At 46.5% G+C, this 23,883-nt stretch overlaps 1 protein-coding gene across 3 annotated transcripts in view; it reads right to left on the bottom strand.

The window, feature by feature from the left end:
• LOC115412731 (BCL-6 corepressor-like) overlaps nucleotides 1-23,883 on the bottom strand; it is a 49,188-nt gene that overhangs the window by 2,573 nt on the left and 22,732 nt on the right. For 2 of the 3 annotated variants that reach the window (XM_030125360.1, XM_030125359.1), the window contains exons 2-11: nucleotides 20,991-21,072; nucleotides 17,685-20,846; nucleotides 16,230-16,286; nucleotides 15,571-15,736; nucleotides 14,159-14,488; nucleotides 12,460-12,747; nucleotides 10,803-11,116; nucleotides 8,859-9,143; nucleotides 1,940-2,106; nucleotides 1,242-1,387 (exon numbers count right to left, since the gene is read on the bottom strand). In XM_030125360.1, coding sequence (XP_029981220.1) covers nucleotides 1,242-1,387; nucleotides 1,940-2,106; nucleotides 8,859-9,143; nucleotides 10,803-11,116; nucleotides 12,460-12,747; nucleotides 14,159-14,488; nucleotides 15,571-15,736; nucleotides 16,230-16,286; nucleotides 17,685-20,846; nucleotides 20,991-20,993 — 4,918 coding nt within the window. In that variant the 5' untranslated portion in view covers nucleotides 20,994-21,072. The remainder of the gene's footprint in view (nucleotides 1-1,241; nucleotides 1,388-1,939; nucleotides 2,107-8,858; nucleotides 9,144-10,802; nucleotides 11,117-12,459; nucleotides 12,748-14,158; nucleotides 14,489-15,570; nucleotides 15,737-16,229; nucleotides 16,287-17,684; nucleotides 20,847-20,990; nucleotides 21,073-23,883) is intronic. The other variant, XM_030125361.1, reaches the window with a different exon arrangement.

Below are 23,883 nucleotides of genomic sequence, written 5' to 3'. Positions count from 1 at the left end.
CTCAATCTCCCTCTCTCCCCTGCTCTGTCAATCTAGCAGGCATCGATCTATCCATCCTCTCCCTTTTCAAAATTCTGTGCCGTGTTTCCAGCAGCCTACATGATAAATTTGCCTCTCGTACTAAACCTGTTCACCCTTCTGCTGACAGTGAACTTACACCTGTTCATTTTCACATGATCTTTTCCCCTGCATCTGCCTCTTTTTACTAATGCCTCTGGTGTAGCTCACGTAATCGTTTCTTACCAGTTACTGGGCGTTCATGTAATATTAAGCAGCTGGCTACAGAGGAAGTGTTTGCATGCGTGTGCCTGTGCTGCATTCATTTCCTCCAGCAGTACACATAAACACATTTGTGTTGTCTTAACTTGACTACAAACATCCAGACGAACCTTCTCAAAATACACGCTGCATATACGGACAGCGTCAGACTCTTGCGTGGCAACCTTATAAAAATACACACTTGCGCTCACACGCACACATACAAAAGCCGAGACTCCAGCCAGAGTGAAGCCCATTTCCGCCGTATGCTGAGCAAACACTGTTCCCGTTGCTAAGTAACCAGATAGAGGAGCTAAGAGGCAGTAGCACGCACCCAGGCAGGCTGAGACTCCCTGTCTAACAGGTGGTCAAGGGAGGGGGGGAAGCGGAGGGTGCCGGAGGGGAAATACTATGACAAACACAGACATGACTATCGGTGACTGGTAGTTGAAGGATGAGGATTTACAGGAGAATTCATAACAAACAGGCTACACAGAGGTCACAGCTTCAAAAAAAAAACCAAAAAACCAAGAAATGGTTGATGGACCAAATTTGGAGGGTTGGTTTTACTGACCCCCTTTTGGTATCCACTCTCTAGAGTAAGTACTTTTTCCAAGATTTTAAGTGCATTTGATGGGTACAAGCCAACTGAGTCAATATTCCAATATTTTGCAAATTTTTCAACCAAATATTTTGCAATTACAGCCTTCAAATCCTCAGAGACCTGGAAATATTATTCGGTAACTTTGGACAAACTTCACTATGAGTAAAACTGTGGATGGCACTTGTCAAATTCATCAAAACCAGCTGAATGTGAAGGTTCTATTTAATAGAAAAATCACACTTAAACTGGCTTATGACTGCCAGGAAAACAATACTCTGAGCTTCACATTTAGCTTTCAAAATGAACAGATTTATGGATTTGAGGATGTATGGCGTCTTAGAATTCTAAAATGTTTATATATTGCCAGCTGAGCTCTTACCAGTGAGGAAGCGCTCCATGCTGTCACTGTGGGTCATCTTGAGCAGGCCACGGCCAGAGTATGTAGCCAAGGTGGGATCAGCGCCATAGGACAGAAGGACACGAACCACGTCCAGGTGATCATTCTCCACAGCATCATGAATCGGTCTAGACAAACACAAATACGGATTTATTTTGTAGCTGCATATTTCCACTCAGCACACCCTTAATTGATCCATAAGTATTGGTTTAATTTGGTGTTTAGTTGATAAAAATGATCAGTTGAGGATGTTATTTGTTGTGCCAGCATTTAACATGTAAACAATATTGTGCCGCATTATAGTTCTGTACATTTTGTTCAAGTTCTGAATTAATGAAACAGAAACATTTATTTTACATATATTTTTAATAAATGTCTTATCAATTTACTTTAGAACTGCTAATATTCTAAAATTAATCAAGTAACAGTCTGATTTGGATTAAACTGTAATTTTCTTTAAGATCTGTTGAGACCTCACTCTGCACATTAGTATAAATTGATTAAAATAAATTATTTAGAAACTTTTTTATGTGCCGCCTCCTGAGCCAAGCAATACAGTTGACGACTAAGTTCTGGCATGTCCTGTTCAATCATGTATAAAAATCACGTTTGCGCTGTGAACAGGAGGTGTGTTTATGCAAGTACAAGTTACTGCGATTGCTTGATTTTGATTTGTTTACCTGGTGCCATCCTGTGCACTACAGTTGATGTCGGCCCCATAATCCAGCAGGTGTTGGACTATGCTGAGCCAGCCGCGGGCACACGCCTCATGTAGAGCACAGTAACCAGCATAGTCTCGATGATTCACTTCACATACTCTGTTCTCCAGACAGTACAGCACCACTTCCTAAAAGAGAGCCAGCAGAGAGGAAGGGGGTTTAGTATGTGGGATTGTGTATGCGTCTACCAGCACATACACTATGTATGTGTGGCGACAACCCAAGCAACACAAGACCAAACACACGAGTCAGACAGAGCAGACACATACGCAAACAGCCCTTTCCTTTATAGTTCCTGTGGGAGAAAAATTAGGGAACGGAGGAACTGAGTTTGTTCCTGTGCTGGACAAACGCACACGTTCACACACGAATGCTCCATAATACTAGAGCTGGCGTCAAAACACATCTTGGAGTCTAAGTGTGACTCTGTATTTAGCCTGCCAGAATCTGTGCACGCACATATGAGTGTGTGGATCTGTGTGCCATGGTTTGGCCCGGATGCCACAGTGACAGCCAGTTAGGATGGTTAGGCTCTGAACACAGCATAATGGACACGGAACAAAGAAAAGTGATAGAGGCGTTCAAGAGCTGGAAGCGTTTTCTCTGGTCTGTGACAGTTGGGCATCCAGCACTAAGTAGTCAGACTGGTTTTTATTGGACTGGAGCAGTGTCTGCTCAACACAGCGGAGACGCAAAATAGAAAGCAGCCCGGCAGTATGCTGATATAGGGTCTGTCTAAGTCTGACAAGAATGGGTTTGTGACCTTAAAAAAAAACGTACTTATATGCAACATATGTTCACAAGGATTGAGTTGCACCTTAAAACTGTCCTTTGTTTGTCAGCCAATCTGTTATATCGTAAAAACAAGGAGACAACTTAGTTTCACAATCAATGAACATATAAGTGCAGATCCTAAATCAGCTGTTATAAGACACTTTGCAGATGGCAGTCAATCTATCTTGGATTTGGCTTTCTGCCACATTGACATGATAATTCCTAGTTGTTGTGGCAAAATCCATCAAACTACAGTACAGTGTGAACATGATGACGCAGATATACCTTAAGCAACTGTAACCTTGTGTGATATTCCAAACTGCGATGCATTTAGTATCTAATCAAGTCCTGGACTTCTGACTGGTTAACCTACATATAAGGTGACCCATAATGCAAGCTTCATTCGACCACTGAGGAAAGTCAAATGTCTACTGAAATATTGGCACTCTTGCACCCTAATGCTTCTGTCCAGCCCTGTGACGTAACGTATAGTAATATCTAAAATCAAGACTCAGGTTTGAACTCTCTCTGCATGCAAGTTCTCTCTTGCAATAATTTATGTACACATATACATAAGACTAGTAGATCCAGACGTGCTCATACACTGTCCTTCTAACAGCCCTGTGCCGAGGGGAGAAGAGCTGCTCATCTGAACCTGGGGAATGACTCCAAACTTCCATTTCTATGCTAATTCTAGCCTGCCATCTAGTCCAAGTGTTTATCTCTCGCTCGCTCTCCCTCTCTCTCTCTCTTTGAGCACCGGGTGGATGGAGGGAGGACGAGGAAAGGACAGGCAGGCAATGGAGAGAAAACAGACTGACAAAGAGATGAGCGAAGAGTTAGAGAGGGCGGAAGAAGGGGAGAAACAAGAGGCAACACCCCAACAGATGACAGATAAATGAATCTGTGGATGAAATCTGTCGGGGCTGTCCTCTGGGCTGGAGCCGATAATAACAAGAGATGAGTGTGGGGGTGTGGGGTGTAATGGGTGGTAGTGGTAGTGTGAAGAGAGAGTTGTAGTGATAGGAGCGGTACACAAGTTAATCTCTGCCAGGGAGGAAGAGACAATGAGGAAAATGGGGGGAAAAGCAGAAAGCGAGATCGAGAGAGAAGAAGTGAGCAAGTGTGAGGAAAAAAAGTGTGAGGGAAAAAGAGAAACAGAGGAGTGGGGGTGGGGTGGGGGGGCGAAACGATGCTCCAACTGGTTTTCGCTCACTGCCAACACTCTGTTTGCCTGCTGGAGAGAGATTCAGGAGCGCTGTGCTGAAGCTCCCCTCTGGGGGATTCCACTCTCGCTCTGTGTGTGTGTGTGTGTGTGTGTGTGTGTGTGTGTGTGTGTGTGTGTGTGTGTGTGTGTGTGTGCATGCATGTCTGTCTGAGTGAATGAGAGCAAGTGTTAGAGAGACTGACGGGTAGAGAGTGTTGATATGCAGCCTGCCTAAGAGTGTGCGTGTGTCTGTGCACATGTATATTTTTGTGCTGCTGACGTGTGTGTGGCTGTGTGTGTGTGTGTGTGTGTGTGTGTGCGTGTGTGTGTGTGTGTGTGTGTGGCTGTGGAGGAGGCGTAGCGCTAAACCTCCGGAGCCATGTTTAATATCGCTGGGAGAGAGCGAGGAGCTTAGCACGAGAGCCCCGGCTTCCCGCCAGACACACACACACACACACACACACACACACACACTCCTCCGCAGTAAAATGAGACACTGCTCCCCCTCCTCTCCCTCGCTCTTTCCCTCCGTCCTCTAATCTCCCTCTCTAGAATGCTTCCCTGCGCTTGCCTGCAATCAATGCATCACTCAGACATTTAACCCCTTGCAGCGCAGCCTTGTATGCTCCTTGCATACAACAGATGTGTTTGTGTGTGTATAAACGCATATCACTTGTGCAGGTGATGCATGAGTAAATTTCACTGTGTGATGACGATCCCAAAGACAAGGCAGTAAAGTTGGTGCGTGCCCTGACAAGTGAATCATGTGTTTTGCATGTGTATGAATCGACTCCAGTCTCGGAGGCACATGCTGTGTCTGAAGAGAACGTTTAAGAATCTAAGACCTAATAATTTACACTGAGATTGTTCACACCTTAAAAACTTGTTTTACTAGAGGGCTGGTGGCAGTGCCTTGTCAGTGAACTACCATTCTGATGTAAGAGTACTTCGAATATTACATGAGGCTGACAGGCAAAGCGCATGCGTGTGTTATTAGAACAGGATGCTGGACTACAACATGGCCACCAATAGTTGGTCAAAATGTTTGTGTGTGCACCAGTTAACTTCTGCCTTTATGTATACATTTTGTGGTCTGCTGTATATGCAGACCAGTGTTTCACTGTATAAACCATCCAGCTTGGCCAACAGAGTTTACAGCAAAGTGACGCCACAGATTTTATGACTATTCTGGATGTCCAGAAGACATAACGCATGCAAGCTCTATGTTACAAAGACATAAACAGAGTTGATATCCGATCTTGTTTAAGTTGTAGGTGTCTGTGAACACACTTTTAGACATCACTTGGCATTGTGTTCTATGGGGAAAATGGTGTACCATGAGTGACCACTGGGGGAATCAGCTCAGGGCTAATAATATGGTATAATTCAGATGCCAGCAGGAACAGGAGCTCCCAAAGTGAAGTTGCTTCCCACCAGTTGGCTAATGCCGCGTTTTCACTACGTGGAACCAGCTCGACTCTGTATTCCTGCAGACCGTTTCCAGTACAGGGTACTACAGACTTTACAGTACCTGGATGTCATAGTGATGCGGCGCGTTATTTCCATGTCATCTGCTCAGAGTTGCTGAAAACTCGCTCGTTGCGTGTTGTCTCGTCTGAATTTTTACGTCGGCCACCAAAGACTGAATCTCCTCGACCGACCATGGTGTAGTTTTGGGCTGTTATCTTGTGGATTAATGTACCGCTAGATTTACTGTCAACTTCCGCATCTGTTTTTATAAAACGGCGGGTCACAGAGAAAACTGACCAATCAGCGGTCTGCAGTGTTATACGTCACGGTTTAGTATCGCTTGGAACCTCGGCGAAGGTGATACCAAAAAACTAGTACCGGGTACCAGATTCCAGGTCCTTTTTCGTAATGGGAACGCAGAAAGGCCGAGCCGAGCGGGTACCACATAGTGGAAACGCGGCAGAAGTAGGTCTTCAGACTGCATCCTAGTTTATTCACTGAGGGAATAATCAGTAATTTTAAATGATTAAGTAGTCATGTATGGATTATGTCCTATATCTGCTATTACGATTCTGTGGGTTCCCAATCTCACTATCAGGACTGTTGGATATTGAAACTGGTGTAAATTTTGCAGTAAATTTGATTTTGAAACTACGCGCAGGTTTATGCCACAAGCAAAGCCTGTGATTGCAGTAATGCTTTTGCTGTCGTAGATTCCAGTTACACGGGAACTGAAAAAAAATTAATTCTAGTTTTTCTTTGCTTAGATCATACTCATCTGAGAGGGAACATCAGAATTGATTAATGTGAGAAGAGTAAATGGCAGATTGCACCTTTATCTGAGCTTCCAACGGGCAGAGCTGGAGGGGCCCTGAGCCCCGGCACGAGAGGGATGAAGACATCCGCAGAATCTTTCCTCATTACCATTTCAAATGCTCAGAAAGCGAGGCAGACGAGGGAGAGCGAGAGAATAAAAGGGGAGCGAGGAAGGAAGGAAGAGAGCGAGTGGGAGAGAGTGGGCTTTCATGTGCACAGGCACGGATCGCAAAACTAAACGAACATGAAATATGCACAGTGTCGGCCGGGCATTGAGAACAACGCAGAACGGTGTGTTAAATTACGTGCACGTGTGTATGCGCGTGCGTGAGGTGTTGTGCATTAACATGTGCAGGTCTGTACACATAAGGCAACAACAGGCACTCTGTTCGCGTCTCTGTGTGTGTGTGCGTTCGCTGACGGTATGTGAGCTCTGTGTGTGTGTGTGTGTGTGTGTGTGTGTGTGTGGGTCTGCGTGCATGAGGTGATTCTGAATTTGCATGTGTGGGTGTGCGACAGCAGCGAGTGCGTGGAGTCATCGTTCTGTGCAGCATATGGAGAAGAACACGTAAGGATGCCTGTGCATGTGCTTATTGGGTCATAACGGGTGTTTCTCTGAGCGCGCGTCTGTGTGCGCGTGGTGCCTTCGTATTCGGTGTGTGTAGAAGTGTGTGCGTACGTGCCTCTGTCTCTCAGGCCCTCATATCTCTCTGCCTGTGTGTGATAAGCCCAGAGCTTGCGGCTCTAAAACACCAGCGTGAGACAAGCGCTCTGTGCGAGTGTGTGTATGTGTGAGGCAGTATGCATAAATTGGTGTGTCTCACAGCACACGTCCTTTGTGTGTGTGTGTGTGTGTGTGTATGTGTGTGTGTGTGTGTGTGTGTGGGAGCCCCAGGGGTCTGCCCCAGGCTTATCACACACAGGCAGTGAGAGACGAGCTTCCTGAGAGAGAGAGAGGGAGAGGGAGAGAGAGAGAGAGAGCGAAAGAAAGGGAGGGGGGGGGGTAGGGGAAGGCGGGGGTGTTGTTTGCGCAGCGGTCAGCGCCTTGTTTGTGTAGTCTCAGGTTTTCTCTCCTCCCTCCTCCCTTTTTCCCTCCCCACACGCGGAGCGCAGGAAGGGAAAAATGCGAAGGGGGAATGAAAAAAATGAGAGGGAGGGGAAAAAAACGTTCGAGAGAGACGCATAAATCAGAGAGACGAGCCAGCTTCTCTCCAGCACGGCTGACTGAACCCTGCTGCTGCTGCGCTGCACTCTGTGTGTGTGTGTGTGTGTGTGTGTGTTTGAGGGAGAGAGAAAAACAGCCGCCGCCACTGCTAACCACAGTCACCACGGCACATTAGAGGGCCATTAGAACGCGATTATACTCCCAGTGCTTACCTCTCATTCACACTCTTCCCACTCTGACTCTCACACACGTAATCAAACACACCTCATCATCATAAATGTGAACAACAAACACCACCATAAAGCAACTGGTTAATGAACAACAGAAGATACCCACACCTATTTACAGATCTGTGAAGATACCTTTGCTAGTGATAAAAAATAAAATTGATCACACACACATATATAGACAAAGAGTTTACACGTATAGGACAATATGAAACTCAAGTGGCATTAAAACCACTTGGATCAATAAATCAATTTGTAAAATATGTCAACATGGGAAGAGAATCGTTTAGGCCCACGAACGGAAACACAAGGGATGAGGCAGAACCAGACAGTGGGCCATCCAACTTTAATTAAAAGCTTCCGGAGCGATGGGAGTTGAGAGATTCAGGGAAAATACACACCAGCCTCAGTCTTTCTCGTATGTGGGGAGAATGAGAGAGGATCTGGTCTATGAGCGAACGATCAGCAGCAACACACAAAGAAAAAGGGGAAGGGAAAAAAAACTCCCGATGCTAGAGAGGCAGCGAGCATCAGTCTCCGTATAATGATCCTACCGATCCCTCATGCTGTCTGTGCATACACGTGCGCGTGCGTGCGCGTGCGAGTGTGTGTGTCTGTGTCTGCGAGTGTGTCACACTTCGCCTCACGGAAAATTAATGAGATGTGAGAGCAGAGCGAGGCAAGAGGAGGGGAGGAAGGGGGGGGGGGGTATGCGTGCGCACTTGCCGGGAGGAGGAAGAGGAGGAGGAGGAGGAGGAGGATGATGGGGAGGGGTGCAGACGACAATCTGAGTCACAAAGAGAGGAAGAGAAAGAGAGCACTGAGAGGGAAGAAGGGGAGAGAGAGAGAGAGAGAGAGAGAGCGGAAACCAGAGAGAGAGAGTCTAGTGGGCAAGAGAAGGGAAAAAAGATGGAGCGTGGTGAAAAGACAGCAAGAGAAAGGTTGAAATAGAAGGAAGTGATGCAAAAAAAGCAATAGAAGAAGCTAGAAAGGGGAAGAATGGGACAGATGCGAGAGAAGAATCAGACGGAGAAAGGAAATTTGGAACAAACTGTCAAGCTATTTCTGCCAGAGTTACAGACAGGAACAAAGTAAGGGGAGAAAATGAGCTCAATTTGGGAAGAGAATGAGCCTAAATTTGAAAGTGATGATGTGTGGAAGTGTAAAATGTGAAGAGGAACAAGGGATAAAGAGGGTGGATGGATAAGTGCAGCCTGTTACCTCGTAGCCCAGGCGCGCCGCTCGTTGGAGTAAAGTCTCCCCTGCGTTCTTGTTCACGATCAGCCGTCGAGCCTCCGGCGGGATGGGACGCAGCGCAGGGGGCTCGGCAGGGGGGGTCCTGTGCACCCCGGCCCCTTCTGGTGGGATGCCGCCCACTCTGCCGTTCGCCTGGATTTGCAGGGAGGGAGGACACAGCACGGCGGGAGAACAGGGCTTGACTGGAGAGCAGGGATAATGATTAGGAGAGGCGGCTCTCTTCCTTGGAGCGCCACGCTGTTCACTCGGCTGTGGAGGGAGGGAGAGAGAGAGAGAGATGGGGAGAGAGAGAGAGAGAAAGAGAGATGGAGTGTTAAAGCCCCTGCCACATATTAGACAGAACACACACACACACACACACACTGGCACACGGACACTCAAGGACACAAGCATCAGACCTCACAGGGACAGAACACACGCACAGAGGTTTTTTTTGGCAAATACAGAGACAATCACTATCAGGCCAAGTAGGGGTTGACCGTCTGTTTTCTCCAAAGGGCAGACACTGATGGATTAGGAATTAAGGAGACCACTTACACATATACATTCGCAGGAAGAACACTAATCTTGGAGTCAAAATTTAGAACACAAATTCCAACACAAAACTTTGTTGAAATGCCTTTAAGCACATGTTTAATTAAAAGAAAACTTTTCAACATTATCTTCAAACAAAAAGCGCAGGGAGCTCCAAGCAGCTTTTCTTAGAAAGTTAACTGAAAAATGCAACAAATAAAACAAACACAACAGCTTCCCAAAGTTTTGTAAAGTAACTAAATGGAAAAAAACTCAATTATTAACCTCAAGACAGCAGACTGTGCAGAAAGCAGAACTGCCATAGAGTGGTGACAATAGAGGTAGCTGCATCAGGGTCATAGTAGGACTTTTTTCAGCTTTTCTCATTTTTATATTATAAAAATAACAATACAGGTAACCATAGAAATGAATGCATACCAGATTTGATAATCAGCCAGGCTCAATAATGTTTTGACCCAAAACTCCTACTAATCCTCACATGACTTTTTGATGCTAATTCATATGGATAGTCACCCCTGTGGCTGAGTGTATACCTTCATTTGTCATTTTTGACATCCATCTCTACATATGAATACAATGTATGGAAGACGCGCCATGCATGACAGAAAACCACACACACAGTTTTTCACCAAGTATTCACAGCACATATGCTGGAGCCTGGCACGCAAGTTTTCTAAAACCGCTAAACCAACAGCTAAACCAGCGCCCTCTGAGCACAACACACCAGAGAGGGAGTTGCCTCTGTGTGTGTGTGTGTGCCCTCTCAGTGGAATTCCATGTCAAAGCAGCTGTCAGACTGAGGAGGAGCAGGGCAGTAGAGCAGCGTGGGCGGAAAACAACTAGCCTTCTTTTTTTTTTCCCCTTCAATTTTTCCCCATGCTCATTTTTTTCCCCTCTTTTGAACTCGAGCGCTTCATACACTCGACCATGGCTGCTACATTCCTCACTGGGTTAGCGAGGGAGAGTGCCTGTGTGTGTGTGTGTGTGTGTGTGTGACAAGCCTTGTGTTGAGTGCAACATTTAATTGCTCCAGGGTTTTGTTGTTATGTCAGGAATGCTCACCAACACAGACACTCACAGTCCTGGCACGTACCTACACACACACGCAACACCATCGATGACACACGTTTAACAATTAAGGCCTAGAGACAAACACACATGCATGAAGGCCCTCTCCACAGGGAGTCAATAAGGGCATGAGGAGGTCAAAGCTCCAGCAGTCCTCCAAACATTGTAAACATACTTCCTTCCTCTCTCCCACCCTCCCTCTCCCAGCTGCATAATCAGAGGCGCCGACAGGCATACTGAAACAGACTCCGCTGCTGCAAACATCCAGACACTCCTATCGTGGCCAGACACCCTATCAGCACTCACCTTGTCATCTTCAGCTGCTCCCAGATCAGCCACGCAGCGCTGGCCCGGACTGTTAGGTGTGGCCTCCTTCCTTTTCTCCCGCTCTCGCTCCCTCTGACTGGTGTGTTTGGTCTTGCACGGCCGCTTGCCCTTGGGTTTGTCTGTGTCACTATGGCGACGAGGCTTGAGGGGAGGGGTTCCGCCCAACGACTGCTCAGGGGTCGGAGAAGGAGGGCCCCTTCTGGGCTCCTTGAGGCCACGGTCACCTGAGAAGGGGCCCGGTAGTTGCGCTCTGTCCTTCAGCTGGCTGGGGGGAAGGGGAGAAGCAGCTACTCCTAGAACAGAGTCAGAGGAGAGGAAAGAGGGAGGCAAAGTGAGTGGCTGATAGTGTGAGAGCAGAGTCGAAGGGGAGGATGGGAAGATATTGCAAGGCCATCTCTCACCCTCTGTTGGTTTATTAATGAGTGCACAGAGCTGTCTGGGAGCACAGCATGCCCGCTCGCTCGGGAAAAAATAAAAAATAAAAAAAGACACACACTTGCACATAAAACACAGGCTCACGTAATGATTGGTGCACACTCATTCACTGCAGCAAGGACACAGTTGTGACTTCAACAAATGTGACACTGTCTGGTTTTTCCTCTCTTAGAACATATTTACAGATAAAATAAAAACCTGGAATCCACTGTCAAAATGGTACTTAATATCTTATAACAAGTTTCCTGGCAAATTTCCAAGTACTCTACTCTGTGTTACTTTACAACTTTCAAAAGAGTCTACTGAGTCAGTCCTAGCTTGAAACCAGTGATGAGCAAAGTAAAATTATCTTCACCTGCTGATGCTCAAATGTACAAGCGCATTCTATGAAACCTGTCTCAAAAAACAGAAAAATAGAAATGAATGATTTATCTGATGGAGACCTTAAAAAACTGAAAGAAAAAAGACCACAGCCCTGACAGACGGGGACATAACCACATTCATTGTAACTTCATGGCTGTTGCCAGGGTGATCTTATCTAAAAAGCAAAACGAAATAAGAATCAAAAAATATATTTAAAAAAAAAAAGCCTCAGCCACCAATCAGGGCTTGCGGTTTCCACAGGAAACCAAAATCTCCACTGCTTTATTCACTTCCCTTAATCTCTCTCCTTTTCTTTTAGTCTCCCCTCATCTCCGCCACAGTTTGGGCACATGAATAAGGGAAAGCCCAGGTTTTAATAAGTTACCCCCCCCGACACACACACACTCCCCGCCCTCCCTTTCTCTGTGACTGGTCTTGAGGGGAAAAAAGAAAGAGAAAAATTCATTGATCACACATTAGTCACACTACACCTGCCCACGCATATCTCCAGCAGCCACTTTCCTCATTTGGTCTTTCATCGCTCTCACTGAGCCCACTGTAGACCAGCTGAACAAAAACCCAAACCGGGGTGGGGGGGGGGGCGCATTTTAGGTTTAGTCTCCAGGTCCCTTTTCTGATTCCCTGAGCCTTTTCCCCTGGCAAGAGGAAGTATCCCCTACCTCATTTCCTCTGCCCCCCTCCCCAAAACCTCTGGGGAAATCCCCTCAAGACAGACTGCTCAACAAGAAAGTGAAACGTGAGCCAAAGATAGATTTCCGTTACCCTAGCTGAACTCAAGATACAGCAGCGGTTTGCACGGCTGGCGGTTCATTCTTACCATTAAGTAGCTTCTCACAACCCCATTTCCTGTTGATCTCGGCTCTCTGCGCTGCAGCTCTGTCCTCTGGCTCGCCGGCCTTCATCTTGCGCTCCCGTAGGTTCTGGGCCGAGGAGACCAATCGAGGCTGAGTCCAGGCTTTTTCCTGTTTCATTTGGGACCTGTCGGGTGAAGCTGCACCAGTGGTGGGCTTGCTGAGTCGCAGTCCCTTCAGCTCAATGCACACTTTCAGCTTCCGCACCTCGTCATCGTCGTCGTCTTCATCTGGACTAGCATGCTCATGTTCATCTGCAGATAGCAAACACAGAATTTCCAACAGTATAGATCTCTGTTACAAAAACACCGCCAAGCACAGTATCATTTACCAATACATTTAACGTTGTTTTTTAAGTGCAGAAAGTTGAAAGACTATATGGCTCTGACAGAGGGGTACTGCAAGTTTCAACAAGTTATTTGTCCTGGATGAAAAGTATTGTTAACATATTTCGCAGCCAAAAATAAGTATCAAGGATATAGGGGAGAGCCCCAGAATTGAATGAATTTATTCCTTATGTGCTGTTCTCACACCAGATCTTATCGAACTTGCACTTACCCGGTTTGGCTTTGTTTTGGTTTATAGCTTTGTTACCATATGATCACTACACATTTGATCAAAACATATTTAAAAAGCAAAAAGTAAATGTAACTTTATAAAAAGTACAGTTAACTTCTTAATCCAATTTATTTCTAAGACCTGCCAAAATCATACTCAAGGCATTTTAAGGCCTAAAATGCAGATTATTGGATTTTAGACTTTAAAGACTTTTTAAGCATCCACAGAAACCCTATTACCAAGATGAAAAAAAATTTCATCCATCACTTGGTCTTGTTAAAGTTATTAAAAACCTGTTGGATAATGTAAAACACACATTCTGATACAGTAGTACACTGACATGCAGAAAACAGAGCATATAAACAAAAGGGCATTAATCATCACAACCTTATGGCTTGTAAACCCCCATGTAAGCCTCACATTTAATACAAACACACACAAGCAACCGAAGCGGGGTGTGGGATGTGTATCAGACAGAAGGGAAAAGGGAGGGAGAAGTCAAGAATTGGGCAAAAAAACAAAGCACAAAAGACTAAAGATGCAGAGGAAGAGTCCTCCCCCTTGAAATTCACAAGCGATGGGTATTTGACTCGTCTGCCAGTGCCGGGGAGAGCAAGCGGGATACCACATGCCAGGAAAAAAAGGAAACCCAAACAGATGAGGGGAAAAAAAGAAAGGAGATGAAAAGAGAAGAAAAGAGCAGCTTTGAAGAGGGTGGGTAAGCGCAGCGGAGGAACGAAGGAGCTGAAAGAAGAGAGAGAGAGAATGGCTATCCCTCTTCCTCGCTTCTCTTGCGCACTCCGCTCAAAGGCAGGATTAAACACTTCTCTGAGCTGGCTGCCACACAGAGCGAAAGATGGGACAGAGAGTGGAAAAGGGGAGGTTGTGGCAGAGTGGGTTTAAGGTGGATTTGATTGGGAGGGAGGGAATGACAAAAGGAATTGAAAGATTAAAAAATAACAAGGTTTGAGATGGAGCTCAGCATCGCAAAGGGTAAGGGGAAATAAGTGGGCAGAATTAAACGAATAGAAGACATTGATGAAGACAGTGGGTGAATATTTAAGGGAAACCAGAGGAGCGAGTGGGTGATGAGGCATAGATTCTCACCGGTGGAGATCTTGGGCTTTTTCTCGGGATGGGAGACACGTTCTCCTTCATCCCTCTGTGTGTCCTCCTGCTCTGGCTTAGGCCGTTTCCTGGTGGATCCAAATCCCGCGTTGGCCTTATCTTCAGGGTACCCTTTTGCTGGTGTCAAGGTGGGTGGTGCACAGTGGCCTCCCTCAGGTTCCCTTGCCACCTTCCTGGTTGCATCCTTCAGTCCTCCGTGGCTGGTGCCTCTGGCCCCATCTTGGGTCCCCTGTACCGGAGATAAAGGCTCCCTCAGGACTCCACACCTCTGCAGAACTGGAACTCTGTTACCATGAGGCAGCCGAATACCTGAGCAGAGCAGATACGGACGGATGGAAACAGGGCAGGGAGGAAGGGCAGAGGCGACAGAGGATGAAAGAGGGATGCAGACAGACCACAAACCAGAGAGACAGACAGAAAGGGAGCAAGGAAACAAGGGGTGGAGGTGAGATGGGGTTGAGGATTGACAGAGGGAGAATGCCAGTTAAACACCAGCCAGCTTTTATTCTGCTTTTAAGACAGGCAGTAAAACTTTGATGGGGTAAAGACTTTTTAATCTGATGTGAGCCGAGCCAGCGGTCTGACGGTTCAGTGCAGGCGCTTGCACTTCCAGAGGGGAGAGGCAGGAAAACATCCTGCGCTCTCGATGCGCACGGCGACTCCCATACCACCAACCCCCCACCCCCTCCTTCCCTGTCCTCCCCCACAGCATGACCGCACCACGCCCTTCTCACACAGAGCGTGACTCTACCCCCTCCCCCCCCTTCCTCCTCTCCCCGACTCCCTCTCCATCTCTCTCCATGCCATAATTAGGCTCACACGTCAGCCGCGGCCTCGCTCCAACACACAGCTGGGCTCCCGGCCAACGTAACTAACCACCACCACACCCCCTCCCCCCAGCCCCTTCAGTCCTCCCTACCACCCTCTCCCTCTTTCCGTTTCACTCACCCATCCGTTTTTTTTTTCACCCACCAATTCTCCCCCGCTTTCACTCTCTCCGTCTTACTCGTGCAATCTCTGCCCCTCCTTCCCCTCTTGGCCTCGCTCTCAATCGTCTCTGAACGCAGATATGCACAAAAGGCTTCTTGAAAATAAAACTCCCCCACAATGTCTCTCCAATTCGCAAACTCGCTTCCACCGCCTGGCTTGTGTAAAAGTGTGTGTCTGTGCACAAATCTGTGTGTGTGTGAGCCGAGCGTCTTTTTTTAGAGTGACCCGGTCTTGCCTTCGCATTTGCTGCAAGTGCATGCAAGTCTGTATGTGCGCCTATTGTTTGTGTGCGTTGCTTTTTGAGTGTTCATTTGCAGAGTGGCTGCACATATGCGTGCGTGCGTGCGTGCATGCTCTTTCCAATGTGTGTGTTTGTGCGTGTGTGGTGCTAGGTTACTCACCCTCCCTCTCTCCCTGCCTGGTGGTGTGTTGGCAGTGTTCCAGCGCTCGCTCTCTGCGCTGGCCGTCTGCCAGCTCTCGTCCTGCTGCCACTGCCGAGGCAGACACACACACACCGCCGCCCTCCTTCTCCTTCAGCTCCAGCTCCGAGAACCGCATCATTGCCCGCTGCATGCACACACACAAATGTACAGAAAAACCATGAAAACCACTCATCATCCGTCTTCACCACACACACACACCTCTCTAAGCCTCAATCTGGCCTAAACAGCTACAGAAGCAAAATAATAATAATAATCAGAAATCACATTGTCTTCAAATCAAAGAAAATGCTAAAGAAAGTCAACCCCCACACATACGCGCACACACACAGGACAAAAAAGGTAGACACATAAATCGCAAGCATGGCATCAAGACACAGAGGTTAAACTATTGCAGCCACTGTGAGTCCATGCGCTCTGGGGCTTAAATCCTGGCATCTCCCTTCCTGGAATATAAACATGGCTAGAAACATGTACGTCTAAGCCCTGAGACAGAGAGAGGAGATGAAAAAGTGGGAAAAAAAGGAAGTGGGGGGAGAAGGAGTGTGCAGCGATACAGAGTACAAAGGACAGATAGAGCCCATCAGAGGCAGATGTGATAAGAAATGTAAAGAACTGACCTCCCAGTTAGCTGCAGGTTGACTTATATTACTCCCCTCTCGTGATATGACTTCCATCTAAGCAATTAGAATGGGGGGGCTCAATATATCTGTCCATCATTTCATCTTTTTATGAATTTATGTTATGTTTCTCCACATGTTTCTTTTCACACAACAATAGGTAGCCACAATCCCACAAAACATCAACAAAATCAAAATGACTCAACAGGTCAATTAACATTGCACCAAAACTATCAAATGATTTCTGAACAGCGTGATTGACAAATGTTGAAAAACGGAAATACTTTATATAAAGCATGAAGAATAAAAATCCAGTCTTACATTTAAAGGTTTATTTTAGTCACTTTAGATCTATATTTTTCATGTCCAGAAATATGGTCTTCAATAGTTTTGAATTGCAGCTGTGCATTGACAGGTAAGACACAGACATAACCATTTTTTTTTTCTTTTTTGAAGAGTGTTCATAACAAAGACAAACATGTGCAAACTATTAACATATCTGCCTCTGAGCCAGTGGATAACATAGCATACAAAGTCTGTGTTTAATGATGAGCATAAGGAACCAAAGAGAAACCTCTCAGCTGTTTGTATTTAAAGGATAGTGGGCTGATGGCAAAGTGATGCTGTATTTGTGTGTTTTCTTATACGGTGTGTTAGGAAATGATGGGGAGCAAATGACGACCTTGGACAGTAACCAGGCAGGGCAGCATAGGCCATCAGGGGAAGGAGTGTTGGGGAGAATAGCGATTGGCAGATGGGGGCATGCAGAAACCCTAAGAGGAACCCAAAGAGGGCATGCGCTGGTTTTTAAGCACAGTGTAACCCCTCTGCTGCCCCTCAACTTGGGGTTAAGCATAGCCAAAGGCAGTGTGAACCATGAGGCTGCCACAGTCATGCTCTCAAACTATATGGCGCTATAGCACAGTCAGCACTAACACATGCTTTAGCCCCAAGGCAGTCACACAAGGACAGGCACGTACGGACACACAAACACGCACGCACAGAAAATAACCTTTACAATGACTGCTCACTAATCAACATACAGAGACGACAGTCCTGGTTAACCTTTGATCTGCCGTCCCTGAGAGAGGGCCTCAACTGGCCTTCCACCAGCTCACTAAGGCAATGATGTACGAAGGGGAAAGGTCAAGCTTTATGGCCAGGACAGTAGCATGACAGAACTATTATTTTGGAATGTGTTGTGAATGCAGAGTATGCCAAATTCATGCAGAGTTTATTCCACAGGCAGTTCTACATAATGCAGCAAGGGAATAAAGACAGTGGTCCATAGGGATTTATTCCTGTGTGGATGTTAGAGCTCAAAGTATGTTCGACTTATCTGCAGATAAGCTCTGGTCTTAATTACCTAAAGCATCTACAGCCCAACACCAACTTGAGCCCAGCATATCCTGCAATATAAAAATGCACACACACTTACAGTGTAAAAAGCCTTACCTGCAATGCTCTCTGTTCACGGCTCAGCTTGCTGGAGTCAGCATACAGCTCAGTGGTGACACATTTAAAGCGGTCACCAACGTAGCCTGAGGAGTTAGCAATCCTTTTAGCCAGACTGGATCTACGAGAGCTTTTAGATGAAGTCTGACTACCATCGTCTTCATCCTCCTCCCCTTCTCCTTGAGACTCCCCTAGGTCAACAATACTGTCTTCCTTCTCAGTCTCCCTCTCACACACCATCTCCTGGTCTGACTCCTTTACCACTTCTGTGCAGTACTGAGTAACATTTGGAGTTCTGTCCCTGTCCCCTTTGTCTTTACCAGAGCTACGCTCCCCAGATGTGCGGGCACAGCGCAAGGTACTCTGGTCTTGGTCGTCAGGTTCTGGGCTGGGGCTCTTTTCCTCTGGGCTGTCCTCTGCCTCAGTCTCTTGCCCTGGAGAATTTGGGGATGTGGTAGCTGTCATCCCAGGACAGCCTGTGTCCTGAGGAACCATTGTTTTCCCAAATGGAGTTTCTGACCCTCTATCAGTGTGGTTGGGCTTCAGGGTGGGGGCATTTCCTGACTGAACTGAATATGGATGGGAAATGTGGTGTTTTGGTTCAAAGTCAGACTTTGTTGCATTATGATCACTATTAGAAGATTCCGTTTGGACAACCTTAGCGCTAGGCTCAGCAGAGGGCTGTTTGTGAACTGTTGGAGTAGACTCCATATCTGTGTCTGAGTGCACAAGGTCGATGCAGATGATCTTTTCCCTGGATGTTACAGAGGAAGTTTTGCTTTGACTTCCACTCTGACCTTGTGCTCCTGTTTCCCTATCAGGTTTTGTTTGGCTCCCATCACCAGTCTCTTTCCCACTGTTACGGTCTCTGTGAGCCCCACATTCTTCAGCAGCTCCCCGAGATTTCTCCGGTCCTCTGGGTTTCAAAGTAGCATCTCCCCTTTCTGGTGGCTTGCTGTCTGAGTGAGGCTGCATCAGGGGATGGGCCATCTCCTGTGAGTTATAAGTGAGGTATTCCCCCCCTGGACCGGCTGGGAGGTTGTGGTAGGGTAAAGGATGTTTTGGTGCCAAATGACCTGGGTAAAGGCTGTTGCTGCCAAGCAATACTGGATGAGGATAGACTGGGCCCTTCCCTGTGAGAGGCAGTGAGTGCAGTGCCATACCATCAGGGATGGGGTAGTGCAGGTATCTATTGGCATAGGCCAAGCTGTGGTTCAGGTAAGCCTCACTCTGTGGAAGGTAAAGGTGGCCAGGAGGGTGGCCGTTCTCTAAACAGGGGCGCTTGTAGGATGAAACATCAGGAGTTGTTTCACCTCTCTTAGTGGGCTGTGAGGACTTTTCTGTTCCCTCTCTGTGGTGACCTATGACTGATGCATGTTCAGATTGGTTGGGGCTCTGTTTGACCCACTCACCACTAGGCTTTGGAGAAAGAGGCCTTGAACTAGCAAGAGATGAGCCAGAATGCTGAGTAGATGGAACAGTATGGTTGGGCTCCCCTATCCTTGGACAGGATGAGCTACGCTGCTGAGGATGTACTCTCTCCAGACTCTTGTGTTTGATGACAGAAGGTGAAGAGCCTTTGACTTGGGAGAGGCCCAGGTCTGTGTTAGGTCTTGGTGAGGGGGGTAAGCCTGATGTATGCTGTGGATGAGAAGGAGATGGACTAGGTACTACCCAGGAGGAGTGTAAAGTGCTGATCATTTCTGGCCTCTCTGAGACCTTTGAAGAAGTGCTGCTGACCACAGAATGAGCATGAGAGGAAGGAGACAGGGACATATTTTCTTTTAAGAGCTCTCTGTTATGGGGCAGCCCATAACGTGTGCCTGATGCCATTGCGTCTATCTTGACTGGGAATCCATTTGGAGGCAGTCCAAACTCCAGCATTCGTCCAGACAAATCCAAGGGCTTTTCTGCTGAGTCTTTGGTTACTTGAGGTTGATGGGCTGGTCTTTCAAAATGAGGTTTGGAGGGTGACCTGCTGGATCTCCTCTCAGCCCCCACAATTCTGTGCTCAGGCACACCATCTCTTGGCCTGGATTTGTGAGGGCTGGGCCGGGCTGGAGAGGACTGGTCTGCCATACTGCTTACAGAGAATGGATGAGGAATGGACTGAGTGGAAGAGGATGAGGCACATACTGAAGAAGTGGAGGAGGCAGGCAGCTGCCCTATTCTAGCCACTGGCCTTTGTAAATCCAGTGAACTGTCAATCAGAGCAGGAGGCTGGGGAAGGCGAGAAGATGCATGGGGGGATGAATCAGTAGGCAGACTATTATCATTTCCACCACTGGTGTTGCTAGTGTTAGAACTACTGCTGTTATTATTGCTGCTGGAGCCCTTCCTAGAGGGAGGTCTGCTTGGTCTGCTGCTCCTGTTTGGGGACCGGTCCCGGTCTGTAGCAGCCTGATGGTGCTGTGGATGAGGGGAAAGTTGGTGAAGCTGCTGTGGGAATGGGGGTGCAACACCAAGGCCCTTGTCATGGCAGTGTACCAATGAGGTGGGGGCCACTGTGACTGCAGGAATCCTCATAGGGGTTCCCACCATCGGGGATGAGATGGGGGAGGGAGGATATGGAGGCATATAGTAGAGCCTCTCGGCAGGGGAAGGGGCTGCAGCAGGGTTAACATTGCCACCCTGGGCTGCACACAGAGAAGGATAGGCCAGGTGCTGGGGAAGATAGGGGTTGGGTTGGCTGAGCAAGGATGCTTTGTACATGTTAAGAGCTGCAAACTTGGAGTCCATGAACGGATACATGCTTGCTTCAGGGTAGGGGCTGAGCCATGGCAGACGGAGGTAGCTGCCACCAGCACCTGCCAAACCCAGTTCAGATGCTTTTTCCCCAGGCCCTACTCTGCGTTCCAAGCCTAGACCTTCTGCTCCAGGAACCAGCACAGGCTTGTGGAGACTTGGAGGGGTTCCCTTATAGAGGCCGAGGTATCCATTAGTAGGCTTACGACTGTCCAGTGGGCCATCAGGCTTGTAGATGAGCTCTGGAAGGCCATCCCTGCTATAACTGAGGGGAAGGGCAGGCGTCTCTCGGCTCTTCTCAGCTGGCAACGCTCTGATCCCTGGATAAACAACTCCACCATGGAGACGAAGCCCATCGTGAATCAGAGTTCCTCTGTCTAGCCCCATCGCAGCCAGGGGCGTCAACCGTGCATCCACCTGAAATGATAGCAAAACAACAAGTTAATATAACTATTCTCAGAAATCCTTTTTTTTGCAGATATTGATTATTTCTCAAAATTCCAGGTTACTTGTTCATTTCATAGTAATGGTGAGTCATGAGACTAATTAATGTAAATTTACCATGTTTTGTGTGATGTGGTTCCCTTGTCTTAGTTCCAGGTTGGTTTGTGTCTCAGCATCGACATCACGAACAGATGTTGCCCTGTGGAGATGAGCAAACAGTTAGCAGTCAGTGTCTTGGCTCTGCCACATACACACTTACAGAGCTCAGTTTTAATCCTACTGCAATAACAAAATCATGATGAAAAAAATAATTACAAACAGAAACATATCAAGGGTTATATATTCTAATTTCTGGGACACAAAACAAAACACACATTTCAACAAATTTATTGTTAGCAGTCAAATGTGGCACAGACATTGACTGAAATGCAAAATGCAATAATGTAAAAACACAAAGACGAGAAAAATAATGGCTCTACTGGCTATAGTCATCACACCCCTCCTCACACACACACAACTCTACTGAAATAGTCACTGGAGATGAAAGCACAGTGGGCTTTCCTCCCCTCCCCTCCTGTCTGTCAACAGCCCTCAACAACCAGCTCCCCATTCTCTTAGACCCCCATCCTGCCCACCCTGTGGGCTAGACGTGCATTGTGGGGTTGCGTCTATTCAGTCACATTCCCCACACACTGGTTTTTCTGTGCCCTCTTTGACCTGCTCTCGGGTTGCCTCAGCCAGCAGAGCGAGGGAAGATTATACATCAGAGACCACTTCGGTGGGAGACCATTTACCGCCCACCAACACAGAGCTACAGATCAACAAACACAAATGCAAAAGGCATGAGCCAGAGAAAGACAGCTATATAAAATTTTACAATAAACAATTTATTGTAAGACAACATAAAGGATAGGTATAAAGCTGAAACCCATGACTGTGGAGATGGAAATGGTGTGTCTGAAGAGTTTTTTTGGTGTCCACCAAAGTAATCATAGCGACCCAACACATGAAGGTCAATTTGTGTAAGAACTGTCAATTAATGTGTAAATAATTCAATACAGGTGAATTTCTATAAAGCACATAAAAGCAGTTGGTTTACCCACAAAATGGATTTACACACCTATAATTTATTAATTAGTGAAACAGTTTTGAGTTGTAACAACTGCTTTTCAACAATAAGTTGTGCTTTTATCATCAGGATGGTGACAACGTTGTTTTTAACAAGAGTAGAGATATAAACAAAACTAAAACTAAATAGCCTATTGTCAATTTGGGTGATAACTCCAGATTGTATTACTTTTTATGTTTGCTGTGCAGTAACAAAAACTGTTAGAAGTAAAACTGAAATGTAAACACAGAATACTGACAATAACATCAGAATAGTCTAGGCCTTAATATCTGAAACCTGAAAATGTAATTATCAAAACCTCATATTGAGGCATATTTTACAACAGTTTTCTAATATCTGTGTTTTTGTGAAAATCTCATTTTTATAACTGGAAATACATTGTAGCTAGATGAACAATGTAATGAGCATTTGACTTTAATGGGAAAAAGAATGGAGACTGCCAAATGTAAAACTAATGAGTCAAACTTAACACCAATCAGTTGCCGCTTTACATAAAACAGAACTGAAGTCCACAAACAGGTGAAACAAAAGGAAAAGTATGAAAACCTGGTTCCCAGGTAACAGTTCTAATGCCTTTAATTTCAAAGTAAATTATGTTTAAATATTAGACTTGACTGATAATACGGACAGTTTTGCGCACCGGCCCCCCCTGCCGTGGAGCCAGGCAGGAATGAGGTGGGAGACGGTGGGGGAGGGAAGTACCTTTAAATAGTAAAAGTGAAGCCGTGCCGTGCCGTGCTCGGCAGTGCTGAGAGCAGCACAGAAACACGGCTCCTCGATCATCGCAGAGAAACGCCTGTGAGCCATGCTGCCGCGCCACTGGCACGCCACTTTTATTGCCGTGACCCGGGGCCCATTAATCAGCCTGCTGCGGGCCCCTCAGCCCAACTCCTCCCTGCCCCAGTCCCCCACCCCTCCTTCTCCAGCTCCCCGGGGCCAGTCCTGTTTCAACAACATCCGCATGTGACGGAACTGAAACGGCGTGCGTGGGTAAAGACTGTATGAATGTATGTAGAGCCATGGTGTGTGTTTCTGCAAATCAAACAGACATGGTAAAGAAATCACATCGCTCTTGTTTCCTGTATTTCCTGTAGCGACACCCCCCCCCCCCCCCACACACACACACACACACACACACCACCCGTCTCAGACTCTCGGTCTCCCTCATACTCACCGGTTTGATGGCACTGAAAAACAGGCCTGTGTGCACTGAAGTCAATACAAACAGATAGACCAGGGGGGTCAAACTCATTTTAGTCCAGGCGCCACATTCAGCTACATTTGACCTGAACCGGTAAAATAATGACATAATAATATATAAATAATGTCAACTTCAAACTTTTCTCTATGTTTTAGAGTGAAAAAAGTAAATTTACGTTATGAAAAGTGTTACATCTACAAACTATCCTTTCAAAAGATGTGAATAACATGAACAAACTGAAAAAATAAGTGTAATTTTAACACTATTCTGCCTCAGTTTATCATTTATACATGTACATTATAACTTATAGATCACAGTGGATCTACAAATACACAAAACATTTAATAACAAACAGAATACTGGTAAAATTGCTCTTACTTCTCTTCAGACATTTCAGGTTGTTCATATTTGTTCAAGTTATTCACATTTTTGGTGAAATTATACTTTGTTTTAGTGTAAATACATGAAAATATTTACATTTACGAAGAGAAACATTTGGAGTTGTCATTATTTCTATGTTATTATGATAGTATTTTACTGGTCTGACCCACTTGAGATTGAATTGGTCTGAATGTGGAACCTGAACTAAAGGATGGTTCATATCTTAGTGTAATTTTTGCATTTCACAAATTCATCCCAGGGGCCAGACTAGACCCTTTGGCGGGCCGGATTTGGCCCCC

The sequence above is a fragment of the Sphaeramia orbicularis genome, chromosome 21 (genome assembly GCF_902148855.1).
Source record: "Sphaeramia orbicularis chromosome 21, fSphaOr1.1, whole genome shotgun sequence".
Taxonomy (NCBI): domain Eukaryota; kingdom Metazoa; phylum Chordata; class Actinopteri; order Kurtiformes; family Apogonidae; genus Sphaeramia; species Sphaeramia orbicularis.
This window is presented reverse-complemented; position numbering and strand designations above follow the sequence as displayed.